This window comes from Canis lupus, chromosome 15 (genome assembly GCF_011100685.1).
Source record: "Canis lupus familiaris isolate Mischka breed German Shepherd chromosome 15, alternate assembly UU_Cfam_GSD_1.0, whole genome shotgun sequence".
In the NCBI taxonomy this organism is placed as follows: domain Eukaryota; kingdom Metazoa; phylum Chordata; class Mammalia; order Carnivora; family Canidae; genus Canis; species Canis lupus.
The window spans coordinates 29,618,546-29,634,061 of record NC_049236.1 but is presented as its reverse complement, the minus strand read 5'-3'; the positions used below and the strand labels follow the sequence as shown (position 1 = coordinate 29,634,061).

The 15,516-nt window shown below is 33.3% G+C and overlaps 1 protein-coding gene across 6 annotated transcripts in view; it reads right to left on the bottom strand.

Annotated features, from left to right (window-relative positions):
• The window catches only part of TMTC3 (transmembrane O-mannosyltransferase targeting cadherins 3), a 74,813-nt gene that overhangs the window by 15,129 nt on the left and 44,168 nt on the right, over positions 1-15,516 (bottom strand). For all 6 annotated transcript variants that reach the window (XR_005370446.1, XR_005370445.1, XM_038558605.1 and 3 more), the window contains 5 exons: positions 13,951-14,071; positions 11,627-11,738; positions 5,011-5,114; positions 2,649-2,818; positions 805-1,031 (listed from right to left, as the gene is read on the bottom strand). Coding sequence is in view for 4 of the 6 variants with exons in the window: in XM_038558605.1 (XP_038414533.1) it covers positions 805-1,031; positions 2,649-2,818; positions 5,011-5,114; positions 11,627-11,738; positions 13,951-14,071 (734 nt within the window). In the remaining 2 variants the exon portion in view is untranslated. The remainder of the gene's footprint in view (positions 1-804; positions 1,032-2,648; positions 2,819-5,010; positions 5,115-11,626; positions 11,739-13,950; positions 14,072-15,516) is intronic.

Here is a 15,516-nt window from a genome sequence, read left to right as displayed (position 1 = left end):
CTCTTTTATTTTATTTGACAGTAAGAAGAAAAAAGAAAATTGTAAAATAAACCAGTCGGCATAAATTCTTATTTGAACTAGTTACTAAACTAGCCACATGAAATTTGGAGTAGTTATTAGATCTATTTGGTCCTCACTTTAATAAACTAAATAGAAGACTGAGTTTAAAAGTAAAATCAAATACCCTCCTTACCTTAAATACCACAACCTTATGATTCATATTTTTGTAAAAGTTTTTAAAAAGTATCTAAAATTTAACTACAAAATGGAGATTTTTTCCAATCTAAAAATTAAAATTATATATATTACTTTCTGATCCTAATTTATTGTCATGAATGGTTTAGTTTTGTTAAATTATAGGAATTATAGTAATATCTCAGAAAATAAAACTAAATATAAAATGATACCAAAAGCACCTGGTCTTATGAATCAAGAGAAAATACATTTTTCTCCCTAAAACATATAATAACTCTTGTCTCCCTAGAAATAATTATATAAAAAATTGTGCAAGTTCTGGTTATTTGGAGATTATCTATTTCTGTACATAAAATGACAAAACAGACTAAAAATGCACTGCTAAATAGACTGAAAAATAAGTCTTAACATATACCCAAAGAACTAACAATTGTGTTAGAGCATCTAACTTGAAAACTGTACATCAAGTATTTTAAATATTCTTACAAATTATTTATGTACAGTTTTGACATAACCTATTCATTCAGAAAATGTTTACTACAGGTAATATAAGCTCAGGTTTTATTATTTTAAACAATATGTTTAAATAAACATTTTGAGAAAACATACCTGATTCTTGCATTAATATAGCAGAATTGAATAATGCTAGCTTATGCTTTGGATTTAGGTCTAAAGCACGATTAAAATTTTTTAGGGCTTCATTTGGTTCTTTAAGTTCAATATGAACAATTGCCAAGTTGTACCAAAGATCTGCATTATTTCTGTCCAGCTCTAGTGCTTTAAGATATGCTTCTTTCGCTTTAAGAGGTTTATTCATTTTTAAAAGCAATTCTCCTCTGTAGAAAAATCAAACACAAGCTTTACTCACAACATTACCATGTCAACTGGTAGATACTATTTTTCACACGTTTTAAGCTTTTCCACATATTCATAGTTTTCCTTTTAACCTAGGCTTTTAAAGTTTTCTACCAAAAATAACTATCTAAATGTGTTCACAAACCTCAACTCATTAGTTTAGCAAATTTGTTTTCAAATATTATCAAAAGAGGAAAAAGCATATCTGATTTTAAAGGGTAATATATGAAGAGGTATCCAAGAAAGGAGAGCAGAGAAACATATTCTTTAAGTGCATCTTGAAAGAAGGTAGACTAAGCTAGACTACATCAGTAACAAGAATGGAGATCAATTTTTCAGGTGATCAAATAATAGCATTTGAAGGAATACAAATACAAATACAGTGGTGACAGGAAACATCCAGTATTCGAATTCATATTAGAAGTCTCATTTATAAAGAGAACATCTGAAAATCTTGTCTTTTCTTATATAAATTTAGTCTTCTACAGTGTATTCTTATAAAATGGCCATCATTAAAACAAAACAAAAAACTCCCCAAAACAATAAAAAAATAATTTAAAAAGCTTATGGGGTAGGGTTGGAGGGCCCTCATGTGACCAGCAGATACCTATGAGATATATATCTGGAACTGAGGATCACGTTTTGAAAACCATTTTTAAATCTTTCTAATATGGTTCTATTTTCTGTTAGCTTAAACAAGTCCATATGTGCAAATCAATTTGAGTAGTGATATGAGTTACTTTTATTATGATACTATTATTTCCTTAAGTATTAGCATAAAAAAGAAAATGAACTACCAATATTCTCAATTAAAGTAACTTCTGGAATGAGTGCTTGTCCAAAATGCTTTTTTAAATGGAGGTTATTGGATAATTCTTCATAGATTAACACTTAACAGGTTTTATTTATATATGCAACCCCACTAAACTTAGCTAATTTCAACTACTGGATAAGGCTGAACAAAGATAGCGTCCAAGTTATGAACAGATTTTATCTCAAACACTACTGAATTCTGAATGCATTTTCCCCATAGGAGCATGTTATAAATTACAATTAGGTTTCTGGGCCAGGCTATAAAATGAAGTTCAACATACAATTTTCCTTAAGTATAATATAAATGATAATCCTTCCATGGGAAAATATATCATCTTCTCTCTAACATGTGATGCCAAAACTTTTTTTTTACTGACAACTAAAAAGTTTGTGTTAAAAAGCATCAGTAACCAGTCAATTGTCAACAAACTCTTGAGAGTTGGATATCAGAAATAATTATTATGAAATATAAGTTTCAGGTGTTTTAATTAAAAATGAACATGACCATAAGAAGCAAATGAAACTAAGATGCTCTTACCCTTTCTTTCATATAAAACCTAAAACCTCAGTTTGCTATACTACACCTTACAGACTCCGTTGTCAATTTCTAATCAAATCAATTAAATTTGATCATAAGTCTAAACTTGACTATGTTTCTTTATTTGAGGTTGCCAATTAAGATTACTAAAAGAAAAAAAAAAGCCAAGTTAGTTCACATAGCCAAAATGTACATGCAGATGCAGCTTCAATTTTCTATAATGATAGCTTAAAGAGAACTACAATACCTGCTAATATAAGCCTGCTTGAAGTCAGGTCTCATGCTTATTGCTTGTCGGTATAGCTGATCTGCTTCTTCCAGCCGGGACTCATTTGCTCGGATCAGATTGGCCAGATTAATATAAACATTCAGGTGGTTAGGGGCAATTCTGGCCGCATATTTTTTACCAGGAATAATCTGTTCAGGAGAACATAATTTGATATTTCAGTACCAAATAAAAATTAAAAATAAGTATTCCTAGTGGCTTACTTAAAATATACATGATAGAAAAAGGTTATGGTATAAGTTATTGCCAAATTGAAGTAAGTCATAAAAATGTGAAAGCACTTGCAATACTTACAAAATGTAAATAAAATAATATTTTGTGGCATCAAAGGATATACTTCTCATTCAAGCTAGTTCAACAGAATATTGTTAGCTTTTTATTTATATGCATCTTTTTAAAAGTCCTATAAATCTAATTTTTTTTAAATAATAGATGACCATTTATTCTTTTTTTTAAAATTTTATTTATTTATTTATTTATGATAGTCACACACAGAGAGAGAGAGAGGCAGAGACACAGGCAGAGGGAGAAGCAGGCTCCATGCACTGGGAGCCTGACGTGGGATTCGATCCCGGGTCTCCAGGATCACGCCCTGGGCCAGAGGCAGGTGCCAAACCGCTGCGCCACCCAGGGATCCCCTAAATCTAAATTTTTGACGCTAAGGTCTGTTAGTATATTTGCATCTGACCATTAATACAAAGAATTCAGGTCTCCTTCCCCTCAATCTAGTGTATTTGTTACATTAGACTGTCAACTTTCATGTTGTCAGCGAAATAACTCCTGGTTGTGACAAGAGGGTGGTTAACTTTATTCAGACTTATACTAAAGCCTCACTTGTCTGGTTGAGTTAGGAAATAAAATTCTCTTATCAACTGATTATTCAGGTTAAGCAAAGGTTATAAAATACACATAGACCCAGATTTTCAGTGAAAATAGTAAATTGATAAAAATCCATATTGAACACAACTTTAGAATCTTAGGATTGAATTTTTTTATTTTATTTATTTATGATAGGCACACAGTGAGTGAGTGAGAGAGAGAGAGAGAGAGAGAGAGAGAGGCAGAGACATAGGCAGAGGGAGAAGCAGGCTCCATGCAGGGAGCCCGACGTGGGTTCGATCCTGGGTCTCCAGGATCGCACCCTGGGCCAAAGGCAGGCGATAAACAGCTGTGCCACCCAGGGATCCCAAGAATCTTAGGATTGAAATAATGCTTAAGATATCATGTGGTCCAACTTTGTTTTTAAAACTTATCAAACTATATCCAATCATTTTAATACTATCATTACTAGTAATATAATATTAATATACACTACCATTGAGAAAACTGTAGTGCAGGGTAAACTATCTTTTCTGATGAAGCACAGCTGGTCAAGGCCAGAATCTAACTTTACAACTTCTACTCTCTACTGTAACAGCCAATGAATGAATCTTTTGCATGTTTCATTGTAACAACTGAACATACAACAACAGACATGTATTCATTCATTTTATTACTTTGCTTTATTCATTTATTTTGATAGTTATGTTGAATTTAGTGTTTAATATGCATATAAATTTCTCTTTAAAGTCACTTAATTCACTGGTAACTTCTAATCAAGAATATCTAAAATTCATAACTTTACAAAATTTTTTAAACATACTCTACAGACATTTTAAAAAATTTTTTTAAAAAGATTTTATTTATTTATTCATGACAGAGAGAGAGAGAAAAGCAAGCTCCGTGCAGGGAGCCTGACGTGAGACTCAATCCCGGGTCTCCAGGATCACACCCTGGGCCAAAGGCGGCACTAAACCACTGGGCCACAGGGGCTGCCCCAGAAATTTTTTTAATTAAATGAATTAGAAAAGTAAATGTAATCCTTTATAAAACTTGTAGTATTATACTAAGTGAAATAAGTCAGAGAAAAACAAATACCATATGATCTCATTTATATGTGGAATTTAAGAAACAAAACAAACTAGCAAAAAATAGAGAAACTAAGAAACAGATTTTTATTACAGAGAACTGATAGCTACCAGAGGGGAGGCTGGGGATGTGTGTGTGTGGTGGGGGAGTGGGGGTGGTAAAGTAGGTGATGAGGATTAAGGAGTGCACTTGTATGGAAGTATTCAATCACTACATTGTACATCTAAAATTAATATTACACTGTTAATGAGTTTAAATAAAAGCTTAAAAAAAACCCTTGTAGTCAGAAATGGTTTATTGGATACTTTACTATCAGCCAATTGGAGAAAAGATAAGGATTTCATATCTAGGTAACTCTATTCAATATGTACACAGAGTAGATGTAACACAATAGGAATAAATTAGAACAACTTACCTGGGGCATCAGTGACTTAGCCATCATGTAAGATTCTTCAGCTTCTTTGGTTCTATTTAAATTTTTGTAAGTTCTTCCTACATTCATGTGGGCACCAATATCATCTAAGATTTTTAAAAAAATCATTTGTTGGCAAATATACTAAATAGTATTCAATGTAAACTACATGTTTCTAGCAACAACAGGCAAAAAAAAATGCAAAAGCAGGCAACAGGTCCTACATCCTCCTTAAAGTTCTCCTAACACAATTTGGTATAATTGATGATCAATGCTACACTAGAAAATTATTTAATAAAGTACTGTAAGGACAGAAAATGTACACATGACATGAAAAAATTATTTGAATGGATCCTTGAAATGCTAAGACATGTCAAGAGAAGTAGAGGTAATAAAGAAATCTGTATCATTTCTCTTCACTAGATTTTACTATAAGACTTGCTTCCATTTCATTGATTGCAGAGCTCTGGAATTCATTCAAAAAGTATGGCTCAAGTCTAAAAGTGAAAAAAATTGGCATGATTTGTAGAATTATTTCCAGTGTTTTAACTAACAAAATGTGCTATGGTGGGACACGGGTAAAGAAAATTTTGTGATTTTGTTTAAAATTCTTTTGATTGTGGTTGTAATGCAAGTATAATAAAATACCAGGATTCTCCAGTACTTAAGATGCAGCAGCCCATCTCTCTTAAATGATAAATTCTTACGTATTTTTTTTTAAATGCATTTGTGTTTTTTTTTTTTTTTTAACTTTTTTAAAAGGCTGTGATACTATCAATATGTCAGAAAATTTGTCTAATTTTCTGATATGGAGACTCAAATAATCAGCAAATTTTTTCAGGGACAGAAAAATATTTCTATTTAAATAAGAAAGATATTAGGGTTCATTGCACACTACTTTTAGGACACATTTCCCAGTAACTATTTCAAAGGTTTGGAGTAAAGATGGAAGAAGATCTTAAATCAGACAGATTTTATTGCATGTGAATCTCTAACAGACAAGACACAATTACTACTTGCCTGTGACACCATGATTTTGCAATTGTGGAATGGTTCTCTGCCTGGAACTCCTAGGACAGATGGGAGCCAAGCATATACCCCTAGGCGAAGAGTTAACAGTCCTAAGATCTTGCTACACTATGTTTCAGACTAGTAATTGTGTGCACTGAAGAGAAACTGTCACAGGCAATACAGGTTTGGTTAGAGAACTCAGAGACAGGATTCATTTTTGTTGTTGATTTTTTGATTTGTTGATATTTTGTTGACGTATTTATTGCTGAGTCTAATGGGGTTTCAGGAAAGGTCAAGAGAAAAAAATGCTCAGGCAAACCATTTCCAATTCTAGCTGCAAATCTGGATACGTAGGTATTTTACAAATTCAGGTAACCTTAGCGCCACTCAGCTCTATTGAAATAGAATCCAAAGAAATAGGATCTGCAAAAGTGTTTAAAAAGTTTCAAAGACAGTTCTAATGTGGAGCGCCAAGGTTGAAATTCACTGTATTATGGAATGTGTAGAAAAAGAGAAGGTAGGTCTTTGCTCTTACACATTTTTTTTTTTTAAACATCAGCTAAACCTACACCAGTAGATCTACCTAAGTAACTTAGGTAAAACTATGGAGAACCTGAAAAAAATTAATATAAAGTAAGAATTTAACCTAAGGAAAGAACAAAGAAACTGGAAGTTGAGATAAATAAAATTATCAGCCAAGTATTTAAAATGTTACTGACATCAGTAATATTTGCCCCAACAAATCTTAGAAAAGAAAGAGGTTATCTACTTAGATGAAAGACAAGGCAAATTAATATCCACTGTAATCAGGTTCTTAAAATTATGGCAAGGAGATACTGTCATCAATGAAGAATTCAGACACCAGAGTAAGGCAGCCCTACTTTCTCAAAGAACTAAAATAGCAATAAGATAATCTTAAGCATCAAAAGGACTATATACCTTAACAGCTAATAGAGTGAAAGACATAGTTTCTAAGAAATTTCTTGGCAGTTACAAAGTTTTAAGATTCCAGAGAAGGAAGTAACCATTACTACAGTAAGATAAATTTAAATTTGGAAAAAAAAGGGGGGGGAGGGTAAGAAAAACAGGCAAGATATAAAAAGCAATGACATTTAAAGGACTAAAAAGCTATAGAATTTCATCAAACCATCTTGTTATAATAACAAACTAATAGCATCAGTCTAGCACTGTTTTATTCAACATAAATGAGGACTGCAAGTACTAGGCAACTTTGTGCCTAATAACTCTTCATCTACCACCAATAAGTTAAGCATTCTCACACTCGTGGCCCAGGCACCTACCTATGTTGCTTTCCAGTCTCTTATCTATAAAATTATGTCAATTTACTTAAAAAGATAAATTTATAAACATCTGAAACTAAAAAATCTTTAAAACTCATTTCCATATTTATAGCATTAAAGTTGAAATACAGGTCTATGATTTTTTCTCACATAGTTCAAAGATTTGTACTTAGATAAAAGTGAAATCAATGATTTTAAAGCAAAACAAATCCTTCAGAATGCTGGTATTCCTTGAAAAAAATCTACCCTTGTCTTGTAAAGATGTTTATGGAAACTCTAATTCCATTTGTAAAAATTTTATCTTTGTGAATTGGGATTTTTTTTAAACACTTGTAAACCATCAAAATAAAACAAAAATCACAAAAATCACAATCTATCTTTCTTTCTTTCTTTTTTTTTTTTTTTTTTTTTTTTAAACACAACATGCATGCCACCTGGTCAGACCACTGCATAGTCTATCTTCTTATTTTGGTTAAGAAAAAAAAAAAAAAAAAAACTTCAGATTAAATGTTTTGGTTTTTTTGTGTGTTTTTAAAAATTAACTTTAAAATGTTATGAATCCCTACTCTGTGTACTCCTACTAAACTGTCCCAAATTTTTAATTTATTTTTTATTTTTATTTTTTCCCCCAAGAGTAAGGCTATTTTTTAAAAAATATTTTATTTAAATTCAATTTGCCAACATAGAGTATAACACCCAGTACTCATCTGCCCCAAGTTTTTAAATACCTACATACATGTTATTTCAAATTTTTACCTCCTGTCCTGACCTTTTCCCTTACCTCCAGTCTTATAAATCTGTGTATGTCTAACAGTGACAAAAAAGACTATTGATGTCCCTCCATGCATGTCATTTCATCTATTGAATCTATGAAGAATATGGCTAAAAAACAGAACAACCCAAGATGCCTGTGAATACCAAATTCAATGTCTCTAACATTATGTACTTTTTCACAATAAATTATAATAAACTGGTTTACCTGTTTTCCTAGTCCATGGTTTATGAGAAATAGCAGTTTTGACAGTACGGTAAGAAGTCATACTAAAGTTCAGTAAGTCTCTCAAAAACAGCAAAAAGTGACAACTGACGAGATGAAAAAATATTTTAAAGCTGAGTGCTTACATCTGCCAAGAAGCCAGTGATATACACTATTTGCCAGACAAAACTAAATATGATTCTACACACCCACCCACACCATTTACTCTTTAAAACAATGCAATAAGATAAAACTATGGTCCCAATTTAGAAATGATAAAAATAAGGTGGAAAGGGCCTAAATAACATCTTCTAGGTTTGAAAGTCCCTATATGGGGACACCTGGGTAGCTCAATGGTTGAGCATCTGCCTTTGGCTCAGGTTGTGATCCTGGGGTCCTGGGATGAAGTCCTGCATCCTGCTTCCTGTGAGGAGCCTGCTTCTCCTTATGACTCTGCCTCTATGTGTCTCTCATGAATATATAAATAAAATCTTAAAAAAAAGTCCCTCTATGTCTGATGTCAAAGATCACTCTGCTTCTCTAAATACTCATAGAATGAACCTAAAAGATTTTTGAAAGAATAAAATTAGTGAACATTGGAATGCTGGGGTGTCTCAGCTGGTTAAGCATATGTCTCTAGATTTTGGCTCAGGTCATTTCAGGTTGCTTAAGACTTTCTCTCTCCCTCTTCTCCAAACTACCCCACCAGTGCTCTCTCTCTCAAATAAAAAAATAATAAAATAAAATAAAATAAAATAAAAAAATAAAATAAATAAATAATAAAATAAAATAAAATAAAATAAAATAAAATAAAATAAGATAAAATAAGTGAATGCTGACTGTGTATAAGACCATGCTAGATGATTCAGGGGGTATGAAGATAAATCAGATGTTCATGCTATCTCTACGGAGCTCTTTAGCTTAAATAAATACATATTTTAAATAAGTATTCAAATAAATACAACACAATATTAAACAGAAAGTTATAAATATTATATGAAAGATACAGAAGAAATTGTAAGAGGTTTTAAAGATTAAAAAAAGGGGTGCTTGGGTGGCTCAGTTGGATTAAGTGACTGCCTTCAGCTCAGGTCATGATCTCAGGGTCCTGGAATCGAGCCCGACATCTGGCTCCCTGCCCAAGGGAGAGTCTGCTTCTCCTCTGCCCATCCCCCTGCTCACGAGCCCATGCACTCAAGCTCTCTCAAAATCTTTTTAAAAAAATCCTTAAAAAAAAAGATTAAAAATATTTGCTTCTTATTGGAGAGGTAGCAAGGTTTTTTAAAGAGAAGCCACGTGAGATGGGTTGTAATAGATGGTAGAAGGTGGATGGCAAAGAAGAGGGAAGGAATTCTAGACTCAAGGAAGAACATCAACAAAGGTAAAGGTGTGAGGAAGCCCAAGATACATAAAGAGCTAGGGGAGATAAAATTGAAAAGCTAGACCATCAGTTTTTTTCCTACAACTTTCTCTTCACCTTTGTCTAAGTGAAATTTGGCTTTGCCTCAGGAATGTGTTTTTTTTTACATGTAGCTATTCCACGTAATGACTATGTTCTTTTTCTTATTCTTTGCAACACTGGGTCTGGAGGTAGATTAGGTGTCCTTAGTGATCTTTAACACTTCCAGACAACTCTTGGTCCTTCTTAAAATCACTTGTCTCTGAATTTCAGGTCATTAAACTCTATTATCCACTATCTCTCCTTGTCGCAGTCACCATTCTCTGGGTCATAGCTCCTGGCTCATGGTTCTCTTAATTCTTAGTTGTTTCAAAATCTACAAAGTCAGATTTTCCTAATACTTGGCCTTTGATATCCTTTCTTCCAATGATTTTCACTTCTGCCCTCTTTTCGCTAGTTAGTGCAATGGCCACAGTCATATCTTGTAGACAAATAGTGGGTATTGCCTGCCACTCTCGGCTTTTCTGAGGATATTTAGAAATGTGACAGGGGTTCAGAGGAGGAGAGAGTATCTTTTGGTCATCATTCTGAATAGAAAATAATAACCATGGATGAGGGCCAGGTTTCATATATATCCTGAAATACAGTTCTATACACTCAAAATGCCAATAGCATTCCTCTTGAAAAAGACTGATGCTCTAGCTAGATCCTACTTAGATACCAACAATTCTTCAGATCTATAAATCACTGATCCTACCACCCTGTCTCACCTCCCTTAACTTAGATTCATCCATTATAATCATTCCCTTATCCATTTCTCATTTAATGATAACACATTTTAAAAAGTCCTAATTTTGTTTAATTGAATTCTCCACTGTCTGTACCATTGCAGCTGTAATGTAATAAGAGAACAGCATATAACTGCATCGACTAGTTTAATTTTAAATAAAGTATTCCTAACCTCAAGTAGAGTGTCAAAATTGCTTGGCAACTGTACATTTTCCTAGTCTATACACTTTACTAGATCTTGTTTCCAAAAGTGTGATCCATGAGCTAAACATCACCCAGGAACTTATTAGAAATGCAGAACTTCAGGATCTACTCTAAACCTCTATCCGTCAGAATATGCCTATAATATCGCCCTGTGATTCACGGGCACAATAAAGTCTGTGAAGCACTGCCCTAGATGGCTACTTCATACCTTCTCCTGTTCTTAGAGCTCCATAATTTTGACCCCTCCTCACTCTTTGATGATTCTGCTTTCTATTTCAATGAGGAAACAGAAGCAAACAGAAGACAACTTCCAGAAACTTCCTCCAGGTCATCTACTTGACTGCCTATATCCATATCCATGTACTTTGCCTGGTTTGTTACCATACTTTAACAATTCTAAAAATGAAGTCCTTATTCTGTGCACCAAATTCTATTTATCTCTTCTCATCTACTTAAGGACACAGATCCAGTAATTTGTACCCCCATCTAGAATTACTTTTCCCAGCCTCAATGGATTAGCTGCACATATGCTGTTTCTCTCACCTTAAGAATTAAAAAACAAACAAACCACCCTATTACCCTACTTACCTTCTCTTGACACCATTCCCAGCAATACCACCATTCTTCACCGATACTCTTTAATAAGAGTTTTCTATACTGTTTCAAATTATTCTTCCCTCACTCTACCCAACGCACTCTTATCAGGCTTTTGCATCTACCACTCCACCAAAACTGCTCATCAGTACTACCCAACTCTGCTATGTTAAAAAAAAAAGTCTAAATAGCTCTAATATATAATCTAATTCAAAATAAGCCAGCATCGAACACTATATTCAAATCACCTGGAATGAAATTTGAAACTCTACCTTATTATTCCCGATATGATCAAGTTTTTAAAAAGAAGCTAATTGAATAGTTTTATTAATTAATAATGCTTACCTGGCTGAACATGGGTAGCCTGTAAAAAGTATTTCAAAGCTCTCTCAAAGTTCTTTTCATTTTCCAGAGCATGACCCACATTATTCCATAATTTGGCATTATTTTTATTTACCTTAAACATATAAGCATATAGAAATTAATTACAGTTAAAAAATACAACTCCAATTAACACAGATATTTATTTATCACTAGGAATGGAGTGTTCCAGAGAGATAGTCATGAATGTGTGAAGCTGGTCAAAGATACAAACTTTCAGTTATAAGATAAATAAGTTCTCTGAATGCAGTGTACAGCATGGGGACTATTAGTTAACAATACTGTAATGTATATATAGAAGTTGCTAAGAGAGTAGATCTTCGAAATTTTCATCAAAAGAAAATAACCGTACCTATGTGAGGTACCAGAAGTTAACAGATTGTAATTATTTTGCAATATATATATATCATGTTGTATACCTTAAATACAAAGTTATGTCAATTATACCTCAATAAAACTTGAAAAAATAATTCCAATTTTCTCTCAGAAAAGAAAAATTTGCATATATACCTGCAATTAACAAAGAGATTTGTTTGGTATATTATTAGGAATGGAGTGTTCCATGGAGGTGTCCCTGGAGATGAGAAAGGAGCCAAACGAAGTTTCACTAAATTTACTCTTTCTCTTGACATAAATATATTAAAACCATAGCAGTCTGATTTCATCTATTTGATATATTAGCATTTTATTAAAAATTTTATTTGATCAAAGCATCATGGGGTTTCTTGGCTGGCTCAGTCAGTAAGACCATGCAACTCTAGATCTCATAGAGTTTTTAGTTCAAGCCCCATATTGGGCATAGAACCTACTTAAAAACAAACAAACAAGCAAACAAACAAAAACAACCCTTGTGCTGTTTGAAAACTCCTGTTCTACTATTTGTATTTTTTTTTTAGGAGACAAGGTATTTGAACATGAGAATATGTTTAACATTGCACTGACTACTTCTTTTTAGGCTTGTTATAAAGCTACTTACATAGTTTCTTATGGTAATGGAAAACCTGGGATTAAAGTTCTAAACGAATCTATGCTTTAAGAGCTCACAGATGGGCATGATGTTCTTGCGGGGTAAAGATATAGTACCTGGCCAAGGAATTAACTTCAGTGAGCGGGACTGTGGTTTTGAGATTGTCCTAGGAGAAAGGATAAGCAAAGTTCTTGAAAATTATGGGGCTCTGTTGGTGTTCCAGGAGTGCATATTAAGAAGAATGGTAATAAGATCTCTTTTGTTTACAGACTTCTGAACTAGAAGAAGGAGTGGAGTTACTGAGTGGGACAAAAGGATAGTCATGTGATCTTAAATTGATGCCAAATCAAGAAGTCACAGAGACTATAGGACTGAGGCAGTATTCCAATAAAGCCAAGCAATGAGGAGTACAGAAATAGCCAAATGAAGAATTTAGAGATTTGAAGAGAAACACCTGAAAAAAAATCACTGCTTATAACTTTTACAGAAACCAAATTTTACAGTTTTTAAAAAGACCTTATTCATGTATCTTGTCCATTCTATAGAAATGCTTTATCACGCCTTTCTGCCAGTTCCTATCTTTCCTACAGTATTATAACCTTGGTTTTCTTCCATATAGTAAATATGCCATTTTTTGTTGAGTATTTTATTTCAGTGAGTCTGAGATCCTATTATCAATACTAAGACTAACCATTTTTTTAAAAGATTTTATTTATTTATTCATGAAAGACAGAGAGGCAGAGATGTATGCAGAAGGAGAAGTGGCCCGATGCAGGGTGCGGGGGTGGGGTGGGATGGGGGGTGGTGGGGGTGGTGGAGAGCGGTGGCACGCAGGGATTGAGGCACTGGACTTGGGGATCACACCCTGAGTCAGAGCCAGACGCTCAATCACCGAGCCACCCAGGTGTCCCTAAGACTCATCATTAAGAAAACAAAAGAGCGACTAATTGTAAGATGCCTCTCACTGTAACATTTATTGATTCTAATTTAGAGACATTTAAAGGTTAAAAAAAAATGCAGCTTCAGAACAAATGAACTATATATAGTATTCTTATTTAAACATTATATTATCATTTCAGTTTCCAACAACTGTATAGCATTTAAGGAATTATTCATATATGCTGTAGACATACCAACTATGTGCTATTCAGAGCACTGGTTATGATATATATTATATAAAGAACAAAGTATTTTTACTAAACTTTTGGAGAAGTACTTAAAATTGACAGTAAAATGTCTAATTAAATGTAAAAACATCTTAGACATGGCTATAAGAAATCATTAATGAGATACTTTCCTGTCATTCTGGATGATACTTTACCTTCAAAGCTGACATAAACAATGTATATTCAGATTCCCAATCCCAATTTCTGTGGAGTGTTTTTAAGGCATGAGTGAATATCATCATAGACAGACAAACCCAGGATAACTTTTTTAATACACTGTTTAAGAGAAAAAAGCAAAACAAAAAAAAACATTGTTTACATCACCAGAATGATTTTATTTTTTAGAAGAGAGGTATGAAGTATGTTAAATATTCCCAAATATCAGCTTTGAGTTTATTGTAAGGAATGAGGATCACTCTAATAGTCATCTAATTTTAATGGGAACACCACCAAAAAAATTTAGATATTACACATATTACCTTCTACTTTAGTCTTAATTATATGAAATACTCCAATATTTGCATCTATTTCAAAAACTGTTTACATATAGTGAAAAAAAGTTGACAAACCGATTTTTAACTGTGACTTTTCCTTTTTGAGGCCTTTACTTATAACTTGAATATTCTTACCTGTATTTATCAAGGGTCAATCTTGTCATTGGCTATATTTCTAAAAAACTGGCTTACACAGATTGCATCTATACCACAGATTATCATGACACTCTTGGGAATAATTTCACACTTTAAAGCTAGAATTATTACAACTAACAGTAAAACTAACTCTTTATGAAATAGATACAAATTACTTATATAGTTGTAAGCTAATTATTTAGGGCTCAATTCCTCATCTATAAGCAAGTTGTAATTCAATAATCCCTACAGTCTCATTTAGTACCAATGTTCTGTGAATCTGTGTTTTTGTCTCAGTAACACAGTTCAATTTCTTCCATTTTGAGAGATCCATTTTTTTTTTAAGATTTTATTTATTTATTCATGAGAGACACAGAGAGAGAGAAAGAGAGAGGGGCAGAGACACAGGCAAAGGGAGAAGCAGGCTCCATGCAGGGAGCCCAACGTGGGACTCAATCCTGGGACTCCAGGATTATGCCGCCCTGGGCCAAAGGCAGAGGCTCAACCCCCAAGCCACCCAGGGATCCTGAGAGATCCATTTAATCAAGATAAGAGTGCATGGATCAGAAAGAACATGGACCGTGGAGCCTATTTAAAAAATAATAATAATAAAAAAGAACACGGACACTGGAAGCAGTCAGATATAAATCTGAATCAAAATTCTGTTTACTAGCTGTGTCTTGAGGTAACCTGATTCAAGTAACCTATATGAGCTTCAATTTTCAAACATGCACAACAGAGTTAAGAAATGTTTAGGTAAATGAAAAAACAAATCTCAAGGATCTATCATGGCTCTTGGCACATGGCACATGGTAAGGACCCAAAAATTGGTACTGATTAAAATTAGATATATGGGTAGAAGTTAAGAGAAAAGGCTTGGTAGATGTTAGTGAAAATTATACACATGGATGAGACGATCCAGGGAGAATACGCAGTGTGAGAAAAAAATACGCTGTTGAGTAAAAGTCTGGCAAATAAAAAATCCTTAAAGAGCAGGTATAGCAAGAAGACTGTGAGTAGGGACTGAGCACCAATGAGCATACATGGAAGAGAATTAGGAAACAGACTTTTTACAGATGCCAGGGAAATAAA